This window comes from Chrysemys picta, chromosome 4 (assembly GCF_011386835.1).
Source record: "Chrysemys picta bellii isolate R12L10 chromosome 4, ASM1138683v2, whole genome shotgun sequence".
Taxonomy (NCBI): Eukaryota; Metazoa; Chordata; order Testudines; family Emydidae; genus Chrysemys; species Chrysemys picta.
The window spans coordinates 148615619-148638846 of NC_088794.1; the positions used below are offsets into that span (position 1 = coordinate 148615619).

General features: G+C 44.1%; 1 protein-coding gene across 1 annotated transcript; it reads right to left on the reverse strand.

Moving 5' to 3' along the window:
• Positions 1-15895: 15895 nt before the first annotated feature.
• On the reverse strand, positions 15896-22725 carry TMX1 (thioredoxin related transmembrane protein 1). The gene is made up of 8 exons (XM_065593941.1): positions 22454-22725; positions 21260-21375; positions 20452-20497; positions 19744-19872; positions 17335-17380; positions 17135-17236; positions 16955-17024; positions 15896-16089 (listed from the first exon to the last, which is right to left on the reverse strand). The coding sequence occupies exons 1-8, from the start codon at positions 22615-22617 to the stop codon at positions 15911-15913; spliced, it is 852 nt and encodes a 283-aa protein (XP_065450013.1). The 5' UTR covers positions 22618-22725; the 3' UTR covers positions 15896-15910.
• Positions 22726-23228: the final 503 nt, after the last annotated feature.

Consider the following 23228-nt stretch of genomic DNA (forward strand, 5'->3'; position numbering starts at 1 on the left):
ATTAAGAAAAGCCAGCTGAGCTCTTCCTCTCCTCCTCCTCCTCTAGGCCCTCCATATACCCCTTTCTCCAGCCTGTTCTGGTTATCCCTCAGGTTGCCAACCCTCCAGGATTGTCCGGGAGTCTCCAGGAATTAAAATGAATCTTTAATTAAAGATTGTCATGTGATGAAACCTCCAGGAATTCGTCCAACCAAAGTTGGCAACCCTAGTTATCCCATTCCAACTTTGTGTGCCATCCCTTTACCGGATGCTCGCTGCTTTCCATTAGGTTGGCCATATAAATTCCACAAGCCCTGCAGGGTTTGGATGATTTTAATCAAAAGCATCACAGGAGGAGAGACGAACATCTCACAGGAGATGCTTTCCAAAAAGTTTGAATTCAAAACAGGGCCCTGCCAGCTGAATGTTATCAGTGAGGCTGGATTTGTAAGTCGGGCATGGGGGGGCGGGGGGGAACAGAAGAACAGACTTGGTGAGAAGATTAAAAAGAGTAAAGTGGTTCCAAGTTCTCAGGGAGAGCGTATCAAACCACTGAGTGCTGGATTCCTGCGTAGAAGGAACATTTCAACAGGAGCAAGGCAGGACTAAGAAATCCCAGACATTCAGGGTCTGTACCTAGGGTTGTCAACTTTCTACTTGCACAAAACCGAACACCCTGCCCTGCCTCTCCTCTGAGGCCCCGCCCCTACCCGCCCCTTCTCCGAGGCCCCGCCCCCACCCACTCCATTCCCCCCTCCATCTGTCGCTCGCTCTCCCCACCCTCACTCACTCGCTCATTTTCTCTGGGCTGGGGCAGGGGGCTGGGATGTGGGAGGGGGTGAGGGCTTTGTCTGGGGGCATGGGCTCCAGGGTGGGGGCCAGAAATGAGGAGTTCAGGATGCGGGAGTGGGTTCTGGGCTGGGGCAGGGGGTTGGGGTGTGAGGGGGTGCAAAGGCTCCGCAGACTCTGGGCTGGGGATGAGGGGCTTGGGATGTAGGAGGGTTCCAGGCCAATGGGAGCTGTGGAGCTAGCGCTTGGGGTGGGGGCAGCATGTGGAGCCCCCTATACGAGCCAGAGGGGGGACATGCTGCTGCTTCCGGGAGCCATGCATAGCCACAGCAGACAGGGAGCCTGCCTTAGCCCTACTGCACTACTGACCGGACTTTTAACGGCCCAGTCAGAGGTGCTGACCGGAGCAGCCTGGGTCCCTTTTCGACCGGGCGTTCCCACGGAACCTGGCAACCCTCGCTGTACCAAAGCCCAGCTAAGACCTCATGGACTTGTCTGGGTTTTGGATCAGTCCCTAGCGGATGAGTCCGGAGCAGCTATTACTCATGGAGGTTGAAATACACTCCGGAGTCAATCAGCTTTGCATGGGGAACTACCTCTAGAGCTTGGGGGGGAGATGGCGTCTCCTACAATCTGTAGGGAGGCCCTGTGACAGCAGCCGTTGCCCCAGCCCAGCTGTTTTTCTCAACCTCTAAGCCTGCCTTCCTCATGCTCCAGAACCAATCTGGGGCCCAGCCCCATAGTACACAACATGGCAGAGGCCCATCACTCCCACCCTCAGCAGAGGGGGCTCTCAGGGCTCACATGGGTGAATTTCACCCAGGCTGCATTCAGCTAACACCCTGCTCTCATTGCAGCCCTAGCTACTTTTCAGCAAAAGGGTTTGCTGGAACTTTTGTAAATTGCCTAAGAAACGTAAATTCTGCCTCTCTTGCGTCTATTAGTTATTATTCTTAAATCAACGTAACCAAGAAAAGTAAATCAGTAGGATCTAACCACCTAAGCAGAGACTTTACCCTGAAAAGAGAGAAGTGCCAGAGACATCAAGCAATTCACTAGGGATCCTTCACTATTGCTGGTGATTTTAGGTGGATACTACAATGTTGGGCAGCAGGATAAAAGCCTACGATTGAGAGACAGGTCTGGGGCTGGTGGTGGGGGGGAGAAGTTTAGTGAAATTAAATATTTTCTCTTCTTCTTATTATTATTCTGTTATAGAAAACTGAGCTGATTGATATGAGAACAACATTTAGCAGTGAATCTAATTCATTAAAATCCCCATCTGTTCCCATTCCCAGGCTGCGTTTATCAAAATCAGATCTCCCTCAAACACACTCCACTCCTCATTGGTTTTTAATCACAGGAAGCCAATTTTGGAGAGGGCTGCAAATAAACGCCTGCTTCAGATCAGCCAGAAAACCCATCCACGATGGCCTGGATGAACAGAAATACAGCGCTGTGCTGATCCGATTAACTAAAGACGGGCAGGAGCTTGGCGGGCGCATGGGAAATGATGTTCGCTGTGGTGAGCAAAACTGTTGGAGGAGGCGTATTTCGTGTGGGTGGCCAGTGTAGAGTTAATGATTCTGGGAGCTGAAATCTTTCCAAATAGAATTATGGATCTACAAATTGGCAGTCGCTAGGGAAAAGAAAATGGGTTTGTTGCCATTTAGATTAAATGGTCAGAATCTTGGAGCTTTATCCCTGAGGTACAGAATCTGTGGTCACACTGACAACGCTCCAGCGCCCTCCACAGCTCACTGACGTGCATTACCTAAGCATGGGTGAATTTGGCTACCAGACGCAGACAAGGAAAAGAGAGAGTACATTCAAGGCAGCACTGTTTTGTTTCCCAAGACAAGCGAATGACGATGGGGAAGGCAAGCTGAGGAAAAGGGGAGCTTGCCCTCATCAGAAAGCATTTCTCTCCGAGAGTGTCTTACTGATAAAACTACTCAGGCAGAGAAAGAGTTGGAACTTCTAAAGTCAGCTTCTTTACTACCTGTTTTGTGAGAGGCGACGAACCGGTGACATGAATAGACAAGTGTTTATAGCAATATTCCACGTCAGTTACTAACGGTGTCTTTACTTTGCTTAACCAATACAGAAAGACCAGACCTGAGTCTCAAAATCACAGAAATTAGAGATGGAAGAGTCCCATTAGCTCAAATTGTCCATCTCCCTTCAAGGTTGGGATTATTCCCTGCAGTATATGTCACAAAGATACTGAGATCCCCCTGTACCGGTCCATTTACCTGGCATTTATATGTGAAGTTAGCAATTTGTCTTGTATTTTGAACGCTAAGGGTCAGTGTCGAAGAGGCTCCCACCACAATTTTTACCCTCGCTACTTAGTTCAGCCAACGCTGGGTGATCATTTTTTCCCACACTAAAATTTTGTTCTAAAACTACATTTTCGCCTGCAAACCGTCCAGAGATCCCATTCGCTCAGTGGTGCGTGCAGACAGTTTGTAGGCATACAAATGAGGTTTTGGCCAAGCAAAATATTAGTGATAAGATACGTGGTATGCAAAATCCCGTAGTATGCAACATTGTGGGCAGCCGTAGAAGCTGCTGTTGAAAATGTAGCAGTGAGTGTATGAAACATTACTAAGGCTAGGTCTACACTACCCGCCTGAATCGGCGGGTAGAAATCCATCTCTCGGGGATCGAATTATCGCGTCTCGTTGGGACGCGACAATCGATCCCCGAATCGACGCTCTTACTCCACCAGCGGAGGTGGGAGTAAGCGCCGTCGACGGGGAGCCGCGGAGGTCGATTTTGCCGCCGTCCTCACAGCGGGATAAGTCGGCTCCGATAGGTCAAATTCAGCTACGCTATTTGCGTAGCTGAATTTGCGTATCTTAAATCGCCCCCCCCCCCGTAGTGAAGACCTGCCCTAAAATATTACTGTCTGCTTTGGGCAGCTAATACTCGCACTGCGAGTGGCTGTGACATGTTCTGAAGCATGTTGTAGCTAAGCTAGGTAGAAGTGACAGCTGAACTACAGAAGCATTAGGCCCAAGGAACCAGTTCCTTAGCCGGTATAAATCAGCACAGCTCTACTAACTTCAATGCAGCTACATTGATTTATGCCAGCTGAGGTTCTGGCCCCGCCCAAGGACTATACGTTCATAAAACCTTAACACAAATTCCACTCTATAATTCATGCTTTTGTTTTGTTGTTTCCAAACACCCAATTTCCTTTTTCACAAGGAAAAAGGCCTGAATTAGGAGGAACACATGAAAAAAAATAAAAAGGAGGATAAGCTTGATAGCTGAAGTATTTTCATAATGTGTTCTATAAACATATATCCATAAATACACACATATACATAGAAGTCCAGTTTCTGCACTATTTTTCAATGCTCTTCCCAATGAACTGACGTCACTGTCATTGTGGAAAGCTCCGAAGCTATCTGAAGTGCAAATCATAGAATTTAGAGAAGGAAAATACCTGCTCTGCTATCTAACCTGTCCCCTGCCCAGGCAAAGTCATTTCCTATGGAATAACCTTACTTTCTCCAGTCCAATTTTAAATATTTTCTGGGATAGACGTCCACCACTTCCCTTGTGAGATTATTCCACAGTGTTATAGTTCTCATGTTCAGGAAGTTCTTCCTGATGGTCAATACAAATTTTCCTTTTCTTAATTTCATCAGATCTGGTTATGCTCCGAGTAGCCACTTGGAGTAACTCCTCCTCTTCCTTAGGGTTCATGCCCTTCACATCTTTGTAAATTATTATATCCTCCCTTAGAGCAACCAAGATATCAACATTGAGTTCTTTCAAACCTTTAAGTCAATCCTTCCAGTTCCTTAATTATGAAGGTTATTTTCTCAGAGCTTCCTTCCCATCAGAAAGAACAGGAGTACTTGTGGCACCTTAGAGACTAACAAATTTATTAGAGCATAAGCTTTCGTGAACTACAGCCCACTTCATCGGACTTGTGGCACCTTAGAGACTAACAAATTTATTAGAGCATAAGCTTTCGTGGACTACAGCCCACTTCTTCGGATGCATCCGAAGAAGTGCGCTGTAGTCCACGAAAGCTTATGCTCTAATAAATTTGTTAGTCTCTAAGGTGCCACAAGTACTCCTGTTCTTTTTGCGGATACAGACTAACACGGCTGCTACTCTGAAACTTCCCATCAGAGTAACCCAGAACGGAACAGTCTTCAGGTAGTATTAACGCTTGCTCTTCATGATCAGTTACTCCTTTCGTTTGCTTCTCTTGCTGGTTTTTCAACATTTCTCCATTAGTTTCTAAATGTTACAGCAGCATGTTGTGAGATTTGCACCAAGGTATTGTGTTGTGTTGTTGTTGTAAGTGGAGCTGATCTCAGCTTGGAGTAGCCAGTTCTAAAACCAGTGTTAGGGGCACTGGGTCTTAGCCAATTAGTTAATTGTAACATGCACATAACAAAAGCAAACAATAATGCCCTTGAGCTAAAATTACACCGCACAATCATAAGAATAATACTACTCAAGTACATTGGAGAAACACCACCAGTATATTTTCAAGTATAATTCTGCATCAAATAACCACATCCTGACCTGTGATTCTATCAATACAGAAACAACAAGGAGTCTGGTGGCACTTTAAAGACAATCAGATTTATTTGGGCATAAGCTTTCATGTGTAAAACACCACTTCTTCTGTTTTACCCACAAAAGCTTATGCCCAAATAAATCTGTTAGTCTTTAAGGTGCCACCAGACTCCTTGTTGGTTTTGTGGATACAGACTAACACGGCTACCCCCAATACTATCAGTACAGAATAACATTGCACTGGAATCGTGGGTTATGTGCTTCTGGAGGTTTTTTTAGGTACTTAAATCTTAAAGGTACACTGAAAATGTGGGGACTGAGATTTTCAAAAGTGACTAGTGGTTTTGGGTTTGGTGTCCAGCCTAAGAAATGGTAAAAGGACGTACCCAGCATTTCCTGAAAATCAGGCCTCTTTAAGATGTCCCAAATTGGGAACACCCCCCCCCCCCCCCGAAACTGAGGCACCCAACAATCACAAGTTCCTTTGGCCATAATCTATTTTACCTTTATACACCAAACCATTTAAAAAAAGACATCAATAAAATGGAACTATAATATATGCTGTAAATAAATTGTTCACCGGGAACAAGAGATATTTGCTCTCTGCCTGAATAAATGTTTCTTCCAAAGATTTTCCTTCTGCTGCTCCTACATTGCCGTAGCACGTTCACCTGCACTGGGTCTTCCAGCGAACTCCCAATCAATGCTCCCCACCACTGTTTATTCAAACTCCCCTAACCTAACCCCAGGGGACCACATCATCTGTATTATTTACGTTTCCACACCTGGATCAGCAGGGTATATCACAGACATCGGTGGGCTCACCCCAAAGCTCTTTTGTGGCTACCCGATGCAGACCTGAAGGTAACTCTTAACTCAAGCTGTTAAGCAAATGGTCCAGCATAAAACCACATGGCATTTCTATTCCAAAACGTTTCCAAGTGGAAAAGAACACAGCTACATGCACTGGGAAAAGAAAAGGGAAATGTTTTACTCTTGTTTGTCTGACAGATCAGCTCTGCAGTGTAGAAAACAACTGGAAAATTTATGATGAGGGCCAAAAGGAAAAGTTTTGCATCTACATGTAGGAATCAAAGGACTGAAGCAGATTCCATACGCAAGAGCCCACACTAACAGTTTATATAGAATCACAGCTGAATACATCAGTGGTCAGGAAATGGTTCACTGGAGAACCATTTGCTGTCCCCAACAGTAACACCACCCCTACTAGGAAGCCAAACAGATAAGGTAGCTCTCAAACAAGCAACTCACATAACTGCAATCACATCTATTCTGCTTCCCTGTCTAATTTACTTCCCCGACATAATTCCCGTCTTAGTTTCTTGTTTTTTGAGGATTGATGAAAATGCTGTTCAGAGACAGACCACAAGCTCTTGGCTCCTCAGAGAAGTCAGCTGGAAATGATTTATGGCAGCAGTGTTAATAGCAGGTCTTCAGTGCAGCTGCCCCAAAACAAACCCAACGCGATGACGTTAATCGGGTAAAAACTCTCTCCCACATATAGCTGTGGCGACCACAGCAATCCCACTGCACGTGAAGGGTAAATAACTCCATGCCTAGCCCAGAAGACAACGTCTACATTTGCAGACACAGCATTTAAATTTGCCTGTGGCTAAAATTACAGGGCGATAGGATGCCACTTGCAGAAGGGATGGCGTACTCGTGTATCTCCTCCCTTCATTTGCCTATATCTCAAGTATTTCTATGGCATCAGTCTCTATAGTATCCAAGCACCCATTTACTTACAATCCCCCCAAAACAAGATGCAAAATTATACAGGAGCATAGAGAGGAATTATAATACATGGCAGGATCAAGGGGCTTTGAGGCCTCTGCTGAGTGTGACATGTATAAGAGCCCCCAAAATATCACATTGTTAGATCTTGAAGAAGCAGAAGCCAAGTATTGCCACTAACTACCAACACAATTATAACTGTGGAATAATGTTTTACTAAGGAAAATGATTCATTCTGCATTTTTTAAATCTTCCTGATTTAGAAGTCATATTCTATCTTTCAAAATGAAGCTTCCAAAAAAAAAAAAAAACCCCAACCCCACTAAAAGATGTAATCAGTTTATTTTCCCCAAATGCTCAAAAATATTTTAGAAACTGGCATCGTTTTAAGGGTGGACCTTACGATCATGTATGATTCACATGCACGGAATTTTAAGTGGCTGTGAGCAGTGTGAAACAAGGCACCAGATGGGGACACCAAGTAGAGAACTCCAGACCCCTAATGCTCCATGAAGGAGTCCAAGGAGTCAGCGAACTGTGCCCAGAGGATCTTGGCCTGGATGCATGAAGTGGCCAGGGAATGGAAAAAGGCCCCACAGTCACAGAGAAGCCCCGCATCCAGCTTCCTCCTCCTGGACTGATGGATGGCCAGAGCTTGGAAGAGCCTGACAAGGAGGTTTCGCGCCTTTGTGGAGCCGCAAATGGGGCATGTAGACAGGAACAGTTGTGGGGGAAAGCATGGCCAGAACCTCACTCGGCCTGGAGGAGCTGAAAGAGGGGCTGCAACGTGGCACTCTGCAGGTAGGCCAGGATCTCCCTCTCACCACAGCAGAGGAAGGCATCAGAGATTTCCGTGAACGGTGCCTGCCACACACCCATGCTAACAGCCCTGTGCAAGAGCCACCAGCTGATAACCACAGCAGGCCACAGGACCAGAGCTGCATGAAGGCTCACCCTTGCTAGATGGAAAGATGTCCTGCCATTTAGTATCAGGGCGGGACATGAGAGCAAGGAAGTGCACGCCGTGGAGAGCAGACACATAGAGATGTTCCTGGGGTGTGACTCTGAAGCAGGCCAGCTGGATGGCATTCAGCCTGGCTGGGCGATATGATGGGGGCAGTCAGCAAGGTGGTTGTGAGGTAGGAGCCTGATGTTGAGTTCTGAAGGCCAGTGGCTATGGGAAGGTGGAGAACACCCGTTGCACAGGACCTGCTCAAGGCACAGAAGAGAGGCTGCCCAGCCTCTATCTCCTAGAGCACACAGCAGGGGACACGAAGTGTGTGCCCCCCATGGTTGACCCCGTATTACCGGCCATAGTCCAAAGGTCTCTTATCCTGGTGATATTAGCCGGGGCCAGCCTCCAACACACCAAGGACACCCCCAGCACCTGCACAGGAAGACAGAGATTATGCAGCAAGGACTCAGCAAGGAGGTCCTCCCCCTTGGCGTGGATCCCCTGCCATGGACATGGTTGTGTTGGTTCACATGCACAGGCATGATGGTTCTGGCGACTGAAGACATATTTATTCATAGAGCAGGCAGAGTCCCCATGCAGGTTCCCCCTCAGCCCTGACTTGGAAGGACCATGCATAGAGGCAAAAAGGTCCATCCGTCTTTAGACATTTTCAATCCATGGCTGCTTGGAGACACTACCAACAAAAGGGCTAACCCAAGGGAGCGGGTGTGGCTAAAGGCCTTTGGCTCAGTCTAGCTTGACAAATGACCAAGTGGCACGACGCTCAGATACAGGAGAGGCTGGCAAATGAAAGCGATTCTCCACAGCCACATTCTGGTTGGGCCTTGCTGAGGTCACGCCTGGTCACAAACTCACAGCAAGGCTCTCATTGACTCAGCAGGAGCCTGACCCAAAGCCCATTGAAGTCACCGGAGACACCTTCTCTCTTCATCTTCCGTCTCTCCGCTGGACCATTTCAATCGTTGTCACAGGATCAGCTGCTAAACCTGCAAACCCCTTTTCCGCAACCTCCCGGGGCCAGGTGCCTCTTTCTAGCAGGCAGCTGCTGTCCTTCAAATAGTCACCCTTACTAACAAACAAATTGAGCACCCTGAACCTCTAGCTCCAAATTCAAGGTGTCATTAAACCTGCCCCATGTCTGCAACAACCACTGACTGACTTACGGTTCCCCGTCAAAGGGATACTACAGCTTCCCCAGGCAGTCCAGCCAGCCTCATCCTCAACCACGCTAGGGACCCTTCTATGTCACCGTTCCAGCAAAGCACTTAAGCAGCTGACTAATCCCATTCAAGTCAAGCACATGCTTGAAATTAAGTATATGCTTAAATCCTTTGCTGAATCAGGGAATAAATGAGTTTCCCTCCCCCACAATAGGCCCAGATGCCTATTAAACAGCAGATGGTGGCCCTCTGGCCATGTTGAACTCTCATAAAAACAGACACTCCCCGCTTTAGGAATAAAAAGTAAGTATTATGCCAGAAACTGCCGCTGAAAGGGAAGACAAGAACATAAATTTCAAGGAGGGAGAAAGACCTAAGACATACAAGGAACTTTAAAAGACAAAAAAAGGTAGGGAAAAATAATTGTATACAGAAGAGGCAAGAAAAAGGAAGCTATAATTTTGTTCTCTACTTATGTCTGCTGTCCTTAACAGACTATTTTTTTAATAGGGGAGGACTACCTATCCTTGACCCCCGAAATACTGCTCTTTTAAAAGAAGTTTAAAAACACCAAGATGTAAAATGAAGGAGCTAATAAGGAATAAACCACACCAGAAGGTGTGCACGAGGCTCTCTTTCTTGAGTACATAAACGCCACCTGCTGGGGGATATACATTTGTGGCTTATTGCTATATTTATCACCCCATCTCTGGAGGTTATTAAAAGCTGTGTTTCACATGCTCTTTTCCTGGTACTAATCCTCAAAGGTGAATAATTTATGCATTTGACTTTTTTCTTTTCAACAAGAATACCTGAAGGTCGTGTCTAAACTGGGGAAATAGTCCCAAAGATTCAAATCCCTTTGAAAACTGGCTGGAGCCACAGTGGAGACAAGCAACCAGAAGCTGCTTTTTAGAGGGTTAGGTGGTTCTTAGCACTGGCACCTTGTCTACGTGGCAGCTCTGAACAAGTCCGAATTAGGGAAAGCTACAGTAGAGGCAAATCTTCATTTTTGGAGTATTTACTCAATTTAGGCAGACTGAAGAAAAGTATTGGCCTGTTTCATACTTTCAGCATCGGTCACTCTCCATTTAACTGCAGAACAGCGTTGTTCACACCGTTGCTGAATGTCTGTGCAAAGAGCTGTGCTTCAATGTGATATATGGTGAAACTGTAATTGCACTTAGAAAGCTTCCTGTTATCGAAGGCACACACTAACTGCGGCTTCTCCGTGGGGACGTTAAAATCAAAATGAACAGTATTTACCGGTCCACTTTTTAGTGACAGGTCATTTCTTCTTTCTTGTTAAGAGTTGCACGAACCTGTCATTTGTGTTCGACCAATGGAACTAACCAACCCCACCTTCCACCCAGGAAAGGAGCAGGCTAAGCTAGAATACCCTCATACTTTGCACAAAGTTTTAAAACGGGGAAGCTAACTGAAAACCAGTTTGCCAGCACGGGAAAGTCAGGACAGCAGCTTACATCCAGTCCAGCCTGACCTATTTCACCAAATAAGGCAGGACTTATGGCACATGCCATTGGGACATGCAACAGGTGCCAGTGAAAAGTGTTTGACTCCCAGCCCGTATTTCCTACTGTCTCTCTAGAGTCAGTATCTCCAGCCACACCCACCCATTGGGGTGCACATGACTCTGACTGAAAATATTCTAAAAGAATCCCATCTCTAAGGCAGTTCGCTGCACTAGGACTTACTAACAACTAAATGTTTGCAATAGCTGGCCTGTAGACAATCACTAAGACGATTCCTAAAAATTCCTTTGGCTGTGGAAGTTTCAGTGTCTAATAGCTTAGGCCCCAGTAGAAAAGTCAGAGTCAAACCACGCCAAACTTCAAGCTTTCCAGCTGTTGAGTCCAACCTGCCTTTCTATACTGAGATCTATACTCATTCCTATACACTCATTATGTAAGCCCTTTCCCATGCACCCTGGGAGGTATCTAGCTACTGCTAAATAATCAGGTCATGTTATATGAAGTAGGGCTCCATATCAGTCATGGAGGTTGCTGAACTCATAGATTCCGTGACCTTCTGCAACCTCTGACACTTCTGCAGTGACCAATGGGGCTGACCTTAGGGCTGTCCAAGCAGCTGGCCCCAGAGCCAGCCACAGCGGGGCTGCTGGAGCAGCCCCGAAGCCAGCCACACAGGCCGCTGCTCAGGTGGCCCTGGGGAATCGCCGGAGCAGCGGTGAAAGGAGCGGCCTGAGCTGGTGCTGCTGGCCCGAGCTGGTGCTGCTGGCCCCTAGAGCCCCCCTCAGATCAGCACCCCTCTCCCCCAGTTAAGATTTAGTCAAGGGTACTTTTAGTATAAGTCATGGATAGGTTACGGGCCATTAGTTTTTGTTTATTGCCCGTGACCTGTACTAAAAATATCCCTGACCAGATGGTAGCCTTAACAATAGATATGCCCTTGTGGATTTTAAAAAGCCACAAGATATTCACTGCCACTTTAGTTTAAAATGTCATTCAACATTTTTCCTTTAAAAAGACAGACACAGTCAGAACTATTTTATTAATTGTATTGTTACAATGTAAGTGTTATTTTGCATTGACAAGGGCTACTTAGCCTTGCTTTGACACTGGAAAATGGAGCTAACCCAAAATGTGTGTTCAAAATTCACTAAGAAAACAGGAATCAATCCCCAATAGAATGAAAAGGGTAGTCTGACTTTTATAAAATCGATATTCAAACATTATGAACACAAACAGATAAAGGACAGGTTCTTGTTCACATACCTTTGTTACATTGCAAGCTTAGGCTAGTAAGCCTCGATAAACAACCTTGGGAATGCAGTAATTCGGTACAGATGAAAGGAAGAAATGTTCACAGAACAAACCAGTGAATTGTGAAAGTATGACAGTAAGATTTACAAAGGTGAGCAAAAGTACATGAGGCTGGCCTATGATCACTAAACACAGCATTTGCACAAACAACAATAAGCACAAATGCAAGCTCTGCGACACTAAATCAGGATTCACACAACTCAGAATAAATTACTCTTATGTCTGAGAGGCAATTTTTGAACTAGTTCAATCATTTGCCTGTAGAGCAGGAATGTGTTCGGAAAGGTGGAAAAAAATCAAAGACAAGTTACGCAAGTGTTACCCTGGCAAGAGAAACACTAGAGTGTGGTCACTTTAACAAGAAAACACAGCTTTTAAGTGAAGAAAATCAGTGTAACTTGGCAAAAAAAAGATCAAGAATATGTTTTATATATCATACAAATTTAGTTGTTTAAAACTAACATCTGCAAGCAGCAGCTACATTTAGACATACAGAAGGCTGTTGAACTGTATTTCAAATCTAGAATAAGCACTTTTCCATATTGAGAACATGCAGCTCTATCCGCCTCCTTTGCCTTCTCTCAAATCCTCTCCAAAATTAAGTGCAAGTTTCACTGCTGAATGAAGCGTACCACTTATCAAATAAAGTGCTGCTTCTTTCTAGTACATCATACATTATTGCTTTATTTTACTGATAACAGACAGTGAGCTAGACTCTATAGCATTTAAGGCAATTCCCACAAAAACATCCTAAGGGTATTATATGGGATATACACTTCATTTCACACACTACACTAATTTTGATATTTTAAAATGTAGGAACAGATTCATCTACAAAGTTGACCAAAACAGATTTGATTTACATTGTTGTAGTTACACTTTTACTAGGGTAACAGCACAAGTGCCAACACAGAATGGAAAATATTTTTGCTTAGGATAAATCAAACCAACAGCACCAAAGATAAACAAAAGAGACTAATAGGAAGTACTAGGACACGTTTTATAGCTGATCATTTTCTTGTGAGAATTTCCCTGGAGGATTTGTTTGACAGCAGAATATATCTGGTGAGTTGACTCATGTTTTCCCATCACAGTATGCAGGTTGATTAAAGATCTGACTAACTGACACACAAATGCATATTTTGTGTTATTTATTGCCAAGAAATCTTCTCAAGACATGACTTAGACACTTAAGCTGTCCCTCCCTTATGACTTTCAATGTATTAAATCAACAGCAATATTTGCAAATGCTGAGCAAGTTTGTTTTGATGTAACTACTCCACATCCCTTGGACATTCATTAATAGCTACTTGTTCTCTGTTGGTCTCTGCTAGAAGTAATTAGTAATATTGTTAAAACATTTCTGGCTTCAAAGTGCCAATTTGCAGTGAAAAATTAAAAATGGCATCAGTATTTCCATTAGTGGAGCCTCTCAGTGGTTCCAGACCAAATTTACTGTTTGCAAATGACAAAGATGTTTAATCTGCTAGCACCGCACATTCACTAAGATGAGGACTAGCAAGAACGGAGTCACATTTGTTTGAAAATGCTGCACCTACTAAATACAGCAATCTTTCACTTGCAATCACCACTTCAGAAGTTAGCAACAGAAATCTTCATTTTCTTTGGCTCGCTAATACACAATTCCAGTATTAACACACACAGATATACATATATAGATATATATATAAAAACAGAAAAACCCTTAGAAGGATAAGGAGATATATTAATTTCAGGGCATAGCATTTAAAATGGCACTCTAAGAAACTGGACTTTTTGTAAATTAGTCAATTTTAAAAAAATTTCAGGGTGACACATGTTCCTTGAAGTATACAGTAGGCACACAACCATGCTCATAAGAAGATGTGGTTGAATCATGACAGCTTTAGTTCCATACCGCAGGATGAACTGATGGAACTGGCACTTAGGCAGAAAACGCTATTTGTAAACTAAGCCAGTTTTGAGCTGGAGTCATTGAGACAGACAGGGAATTGCCAGATGCCATTTGAAATCAGTTTTCAGAGTAGAAGAATTACACGTTTCATTGAGAAGCTCAGAACTTGTGTATCTCCTTTGGGGCATTTAAGAGCCTTCTACTCCTGTTAAAAAGAGGCAATGCAACTGACAAGAGATTTCTGTGTAATGCGAGAGAGGGATTTCGTATTAGCTTCACAATGCACATGAGGGACCTTCATTTTGCGGTTGAATAATTATAGGTACTGGCCTTTGCTGTTCTCAGCTTTGACTACAGTAGGGTGACTATGAGGTCAGAAGACACTGTAGTCAAGATTACTCGTTTCAACAGATTGATATGGAGCATCACTGTCTTAACTGAAAGCCACAAAAGCTTTAAATAGTCACAGAAAGTGCTTAGGACTATTTCAAAGAGTTTGTTTTATAGCATATTATCTTTTAGGTTTTATTAAAGGTTCTGTTTCCATGAGATATCACTAAAGAAACAAACAGTTCCTTAAGCTAATATGAAGCAGGCAAACTCTTTACTGGATCAGAGCACAGGGAATGGAGTGTGCATACTACCATGGAAAAGAGATCATTGCTGACCATTCCTATGGAAATCATTTCTTTAACTCCTGAGAACCAGCTTTCCATTTGTTTTAATAAGAAGGTTAGACTTATCCGTGCTGTAATGCAGCAGAAGTGAAAATAAATACAGTAGCTTCATTATAGTGGCCCTGGAAAGCAAGCAACCACAAGGCCTGTGGTATTTGAAAAGAAAACTTGTGCCTCTAGGCCGGGACACAGTGCTGAATGTCCTCTGCACAATAAAAACAGCAGAAAATGAGATGCTCTGAACACAAAACTCTGGAAATGTCTCAACTTAGGACTTGGCAAGAGTAACTATTTTAAGCGAGGGTTTTCACACTAAATGTTTAACAGGAGAGAGTGTGCTATTTCTGTTTGAACGTGGAAGATCAGGCAGCCTGCTTTCTTCACCTATAACACATGCTCGTATACTTTAGTTATCTAGGATACATCCAAATAAAAAAAATGAAGCATTTTTTTATTTGACTGTAAGAGTAGAAAAATACCTTTCCACTCAAGAGTTCAGAAGGAGAAAAGCCACCAAGAAATTAAATTTCTTCAAATCATATTTTTAAGTCATATTTGTAGTTTTTCCTCCAGCCTGGGATATACAAGATTTACCTACTGCACAGAGGATGAAAATTGGTTAAAAAGAGAGGGGAAAGAGTAATATGGTCCACATTAGAAGGGAAGACTCAAGTTTCATAACAGGGCAATGCTGAATATCAGGCCAATGCATGATTGGCATTAACAAGCCACTCTTCAGTTTTTAAGACTCCAATGTCCCATATTAGTCTCATCGCCTTACTTTTTATTAGAGGATACCCTTAGTTTGCATTATTGGTGTAAAGAAATTTTTTTGCAGCACTCAATGTCATACCTAACAGAACAGTGAACATTTTTACCACAAAAATTGGGCTAAGGTCCCATAACTTGAGGAATTTTTTCCAGCATTTCCTCAGAGCGAAACTGGAAAGATTTACAATGAGAAATCTTTTCAGATGCTCTAGCAGACAAACAGGTTAGTGCATTTGCCTTGCTAATATTCGCTAATACTGCAAATACACCAGTTTTGCATTTAGTACAACTTAACCACAGAATGAGTCATTCAGAAAGCCATACAAACTATTTCTTAGCACCAATCCACACACTTATGGTATTGGGTTTCGCCATTTGCAATATCAAGTTTCAGCTTTGAATACCTGATGCCACAGATACTTTTTTTAAAAGGTAGCTTTCTCTGAAAGTGATGAGCGAACACTACAGTGATACGAGTTCCACCTCTCTTCAAGCAGAAGGTTCTGGTACATTCCACCCTTTTTGTTTCTCAAGAAACCCTCAAGTACATGGAACTAGGATTTATCTGTGGCAGCAGCAAGGTTCACAGGACGCTGTCTTACAGCATTTGTTGAAGAGTTTCTGTCTGCTAACTCTTTATCCTCTGCTTCATCATCTGAAAGATCCTCCTCATCTGCTTCTTGTTCTTCATCCAGTTTTTTCAAGAGCCGGGCTGATTCTGGTGCTAATTTTTCTTAAAGAGAAAACAAAGTACTTTCATCTCAAGACCTATTTGTTTGCGCAACACCAAACAGGTCTGTCTAGGAATTCCCATACACATGAACATTAACTGCAGTGGTTTAGACATAGCAATTATATTAACCACAAACCAGCAGAAGTCAGGAATTCCAATATTAAATGTAAAATGCCTAAAGAGATTCATTGCCACCAAAGGAATTATGTCACTTGTGTTCCTGGATTACTGAGTAAATATAACCTGGCATAAGACTCCCTCAGGTTCGGGACAGGGAACCTAAAAGCACCAGTTAGAGGTACACGGGGCTGAGCCTTCTCCTCACATGTCTTTATAACACTGATTAACCAATCCGCATTAGTACCACACCTCATTTTAATAGCTCCCAGTGAAGCATCTTAAACTGAACGGTTGGATTATGTTAACAGATGTAAACCCCTCCTCCTTTTAAGATGAGGCATGTCTTCTTTTGTCCTCAATCTGACTACCAGTTCCAAACTGGAATTGAACTGAAGCGTGTTGAAGCCCAAACTTTTAATTAATTTAATTATTAAATAATTGAGAGGGTGAGGGAGGAAATATCCTCCAAATATCTAAATGTTGCAAAAGCTACTTTCACCATCTGAAGTCTATGGTAAACAATATCCTCTCCTAACCCCAGCCATGATCCTATTATGAAGCCTAGACACTAGATAATCACAGTTAAAGTGCAACATCACTGACCAGCAAAAAGTCAACATTTTAGTGAACGTTTCATGGCCAGCAATCATAAGCCTCATATTATATACCTGTTTTATCAAACGAGGATTTACTCACTGGCGTCCTCGAACAAAATGAAACCCTTAGAAACATATAACATGCTTACTTTGATAGTGGTGCTGCTGCGGTCTGTGCCTTTTGGATGGACAGAGACAGTCTGCTAAAAATACCATGATCTGAAAAGAAAAAGTTTTCATTCAATAATTCTGAACTTCTACATTGCATTAATCCACGTGCTGTATAAAAAACGGCTTTTGTTTCTCATAACTGAAATTTTTTCACTTACAAGTCCAAGTATCAGTCCTGAAAACAGAGTTGCCAATGCAAAAATAGCATATGATCCCCAAACTGGCATACCAACATTTTCTGTAAAGTAATTGTGGCAATTCTAAAAAGAAAGACAGACATTAGTCATTTCAAGAATGGCAAAATACCAAGTTTTTCTTTATTCGAGTTAAAAAAAAAAATCAGACTTGCAACACATACCCTGATCCACATGGACAACTGAAACAAAGCAGACATACTGCTCATCCTGAAATAAATCAGAAGAGAGTGAAACTGGAGACTGCAATTTTTTTTTATTTTTATTTTTTTAAGGCAAATCAGAAGCACACAGATCTATGAATCTCCCATTCTGATTGCTATTCATCAGACCTACACTGAGCAACGTTGGTTTTGCAATCATCCCAAAATATTAGGCTGCTTTCCAACCACTTCTCCTTTGCCCTTTACTCTGAAATAGTTAGAGCTCTGTGCGGATACAAAATATGTATCCGCATCTGATCCATGATCCGCAAGTATGCCCAGCGGATATCCGCATCCGTGGATACGATGCCGATAGCCACAGATTTGCAGGGCTTTAGATATAAAATTTGGATCCACTTCCATCCTCAAGTTGCAAAAATCCACTCTGCGAATGCAGATATCAACCGGATATCTGCAGATTTGCAGGGTTCTAGAAATAGTCTTCCTCTCAGGAGATGGGCATTATTTGGTACCTGAGTATATTTCTTCTGCAAGCTTCTGAAGGACATTTACAGATTCCACACACCACGTAGAACTTGCACCTGCTGGCCTATGCATTTTAACTCTTTATTTGTTAATGCACTAGACTTTGTTCCTCAGGGCAAACATAGCCTATACAGTACCAATTATGTTTGTATTCAAGTAACTAATACGATCCAAAAAGCATCGTAATGTGACATTGAGACTGCAGAGTTACAATAAAAGTCAGGGTATATAAAAGCAATGGTTCCTATAGCAACGCTAGCTTGGCCACAATGCACATATAGAAATATAAAATATTGCATATAAGTATCAGAGTTATTGGTGTAGGAATTCTAGGTTTTTGCATTTCCTGATCTTTCATTGTTACCATGCTATCTTTGCACTGCTGTAAGTAGTATTCAATTCAGCCCCAGCGCGTGGTTTTCATTTGTGTTGTTTTGTTTTTTAGGAAAAGCAAAGCTAAAAGGTGACATGTTGAAAAGTTAAGCCACTTTCCGTACTTAAGTGTGCATTTATGAAAAGAGACATGCACAGTGACTAAGGCACAAACATTAAAGATATCGATTGTACACTTGCAGTAGTCATTTTTCTGTTGACCTTAATTTAATTAGTAGCCTGTGTGTGTCATACTTGGTTGTGGACCAATTCTTTCATTAAGATTAGTTGCACACCAAGTTTCCAAAGCTCAGGTATCTTGACTTCTGAACAAAGTGATAGCTTTTAAATGGGAGAAGTATTCTTACACCTTCGTAAAACAGATGTCACAATTTTCCTTGACCTTTCAAAAACAAACACACACACACACACACACACCCCCCACCAGAGGCCAAAGATTTCAGGCCTAAAGGGGACTGCCCAGAACCACTGAGCAGGGCTGCAACTGAACCTGACATTATTTTAACTGCAGAAAGGCTATAATATGAACACAGTATTTGTATTTTTGTACAGAAGAGCGCAAATATCATTGTTTAGACTGTGTCACGACTGTCGAACTAGTACAGCGTATAAGAATATGGGATCATCCAAGTCAGATTACAGAACCGTGATTCTGGAATGCCATTTTGCTATGCAATTCCCCATCTACTACCCCATCCCTCCCCCAAAACAACAATATACCTCCAGCATTTACAACATAGGAGCATTGCAGTAATTAAAAGCAAGCAATCTTCTGAGTTGCTCTTCAAAATCACTGGACAGCTAGATAGCATTTCAAACAGCACAATCCTTGAGAGATTGGGTGACATCACTCTCCCACTGTTCCCTGCCTGCACTCATCACAGGTTGCATCTGATTTGTCTCCATGTGTTCTTTACACTGCCAGCGCTCTAGCACAATGATATACTCTTTTCAAATTTTTAGATGCTCCACTCAAGCGTGCAGAACAAGTACATTAGCCTATGAAAAAAATCTACAAAGTGCAACAAAAATACAGTGTCAGATTCTCAACTCTGCAAAGATTATCTTCACCAACATAATGGACCCTGAGACAGCCTCATTCGAACAGGGGACAGAAAGTTACATTTACCCCTCTAAGGCAGTGGTTCCCAAACTTGGTTCGCGGCTTGTTCAGGGTAAGCCCCGGTGGGCCACGACACACTCTGTTTACCTGAGTGTCCGTAGGTACGGCCACTCACAGCTCCCAGTGGCCGCGGTTCACTGGGAGCTGCGAGCGGCCGTACCTGCGGACACTCAGCTAAACAACGTTTCTAGTGGCCCACCAGGGGCCTACCGTGAACAAGTCGCGAACCAAGTTTGGGAACCACTGCTCTAAGGTGAACCAAGCAGTGCTATGGTGCACCAAATAATTTGTTTCACAGAATCCTCGAAAGTGCATGTGTCTGGTAGCGAAAATAAAATAGATACTGATAAAATCATACTGATACTTACAGGACAGAGCAAGGACCAAACCAAGAAGAAACTGGTTCAACAGACTTCCATTCTTGGTCACTGATGAAACTTATGAAGTCGTTTTTAGTTCTTTGGCCCTGGTACCTCCTAAACTCTCCATCTTTACAACTGTTCAAAGAGTAAAAAGTTAGACAAGTACCTTAGGATGCCGGATATAGTACAACTATCATGTAGCTGTGTAGTACAATCTATTCATATACCATTCATTTCTGTTCAATGGCATTTTTCTTCTGTATTCTGTATAATCATTCCTTTTATCCTACTTTAAAGTCAAGAGTCTTAGAAAAAATTGAAAGCAATTAACATAATTTATCTGGCAGAATATAGGATCTTTGCTAGACTCATATTGTGTTACTACAGAAAGATGACAATCTTGCCAGTGCTTCACCCAATAGCAGCATTAAACCCACCTAATAGACACAAGTTTAAAAAATGGAACCACCCATTACAGAGACAGGTCAAGGTACGGACTAACTGCAAAAGAATCATTGGATGACATTCCGTGGCCCATGCTATGCAGGAGGTCAGGCTAGGCGATTATAAATTTATGATTAATGCTACAAAGAGCTTTGAGACTTCCCCCTCTCCGTCCTAAAAAGCCTATCTTCAATCATTTTTCCAAGAAATCCAACATTTAATAAGACGATCACCACATTTCCTCTATTACTGTGGATTTTGAGTACTTACTGATAGATAGTGGGAAGTGCTGTTATGACAAATCGCCCACTCAGACCTGCAGAAGGACACAGTAGTTTTTAAAATGTTAAGAGCATTTTGAACTGGGGGGGGAGGTGGGGAGAGAGGAAATAAGCAGTGTTGGACAATAAATATGTTTATCATAGGTATCTTGACAAAAATGTATATCGGTTGCTCCCCTGTAATTCTGATCAAGCACAAACTGACACACATACACTGGAAAGAGAGCACAGTCTAATGGATATGACACTCAACAAGGAGACAGAAGTCCTGGGTTCTATTCCCAGCTCTGCACTGATCGGCTATGTGACTTTGGGCAAGTTATTTCATCTGTCTGTGCCTGTTTCATCTTTTATCTATTTAGACAGTAAGGTCTTCAGAGCAAAGACTGTTTCTTTCTGTGTGTTGTACAGCAGCTTGTGCAAAGGGAACCCAATCTAGGTTGGGGCTTCCAAGCACAACAATAATGCAAACAGGGTGGAATTTTCAAGGGCACCTAAATGATTTAGGAGCACAAGTACCATTGACTTTCAGTAGTACTTGTGCTTCTAAGCCACTTAGGCATTTCTGAAAATCTCAACCATAAATATAGTTAATGAGCTCTCACTACAATTAAGGATATTGTATTGTTCTGATTGTCTCTATTCATTTTATTTAAAACAAGTACGCTCAACATTTCACTTTAGTACAACAAAAAAAACAAAACAAAGCATATGAAGCAACACAGCCTCTGGGTACTGCACAAATGTAAACATCTGTATAAAATATGGTTTCTTTTTTCAGATATGTAACAGATTACCTGGCTGTTCTGTGACATCCACTTTTGCAATGTTAATTTCAAGATCTTCCCCCCATTCAGCAAACTTTTCCCATTCAGGCTGCAGGTTCTGACAGGCAGGACACCAGGGAGCATAACTGAAAAATAAAGTCTGTCTCAAAAAACACAATGCTATTTTATTCAACCATACAGTAATAAGCCAGAATATAAACACTGCACTGCAAGTAATGTGCCTAATGACTTCATACACACTAATACGCCAGTGCTAAAGAGATATTAACAAATGGGCAGCCACAACCCATTTTAACAGATTAAGCAAATTAAAGATCTGATTACCACAGAGTCAGCTCTCACCATTTCATTTTTAAATCATGCCTTCAGGCCTCATAAACTTGCCACCTTTACTACCTCTTAAGTAACAATTGTACTAAGAGAACAATTGTTAGCAAAACTGAGTATGGCAAACTGTGAATGTTACAGTTACTGAAAGAAGTCTGCACAAAGGAGAAACTAGCCTCAGTTTTAAAAGCTGCCCAATCCTGCCTGAGACACTGGTGCAGAATCATAGATGAAAAAAATAATCCCAATTAACAGACCTTGCAGCAAGGGAGATTTAGGCTAGACATTCACTAAAAAAGGCTTCTAAGGGTCAGGATAGTTAATCACTGGAATTGCTTATCTAGGGAGGCTGGGGACTCGCCATCATTGGAGGTTTTTAAGAACAGGTTGGGTAAACACTTGTATCAAGTCTAGATAACGTGTGGCCCTGCCTCAAGGCGGGGGCTGGAGGGGATGACTCCGAGAGGTCCCTTCCACCCCACGGGTCCATGAGGCGGTGGTTCACCATGGGAATCTCAGCACAACGGGCGGGGCCAGGATCCCAGAGGCAGACTGCACACGGGGCCTGGGGGGGGCTGGGCCCCCGGAGCCCCACCCCCACCGCAGCAGCAGGGCGGCCTGAGGGAGGAGGGGCGCCCCCAACACACACCAGGGCAGGCTGGGAGTATGGGGCGACGCCCTAGTGGTCCCGAGAACACTCGCCCCCCGGGAGGGTCTCGCGGATGGGGGGGACGAGGGGGAAGAGCGCGGGCCGAGGCCCGGACACCACGTCCCCCCTCCCCCCAGCATGTCCCTGCGGGGCTGGTGGGGGAGGGGAGACACCCTGGGGCGCAGCGGGCGGGGGGAGGGGCGGTCCCGTCCCTCGCGCGCACTCACAATTCAATCATCCACTCGCCCTGCAGCAGCTGCCGCCACGTCCCGTCCGTCAGCACCGTCACTTCGCTCCGCTTCCCCAGCGCCCCCGGGCCGGCCAGCAGCGCCAGCAGCCCCGCGGCGGGGACCAGCCAGGCCACGGCGCAGCGCCTCACGGAGGCCGCCATCTTAGTTACGCGGCCGGCACTTACTCACTTGAGACTTCCGCGTTCTCGCTTACTGCGCATGTCAAGGAGAGCGGAACCCGGCCCGCGCCGCTGGTGGACGGGCTAGTTCTGGCGCATGCGCATTCCCGGATAGCGCCCTGACTAGCCCAGACTGCGCATGCCCGAACCGAGCCCCGCGCACAGCGCTGGTGGCAGAGCCGACAGAGCGCATGCGCATTTCGGAGTAGCCCCGATCAGCCCACATTGCGCATGTTCGGGCTCTGTGCGGCGAGGCGCGCATGTCAGAGTTTGGAGCGGTGAGGTCATCCATTGCGCATGATAGAAGTGAGACCTAGATGGGCGGGTCCGGGCTGAGAGAAAAGCCGCTTAAGGCGGGCTTAGAACGTTAGGGAGCCAATAGGGCACCGTGTTCCCGGAGGGCGCGTGGGGGAGCAGCAAGCTCAGAAGGCCTAACTCAAAGGGAGCTCCCGAGGGGGCGGGGCGCCCCTGAGGGGAGCAAGTGGCCCCGAACTGTGGTACCGCAGCCCCTGACTGTGCTAGAACCGGCGGGTTTCAGACTGTGCTAGAACCGCGCCCTAGACTGTACTAGAACCCCAGCCCCAAACTGCTAG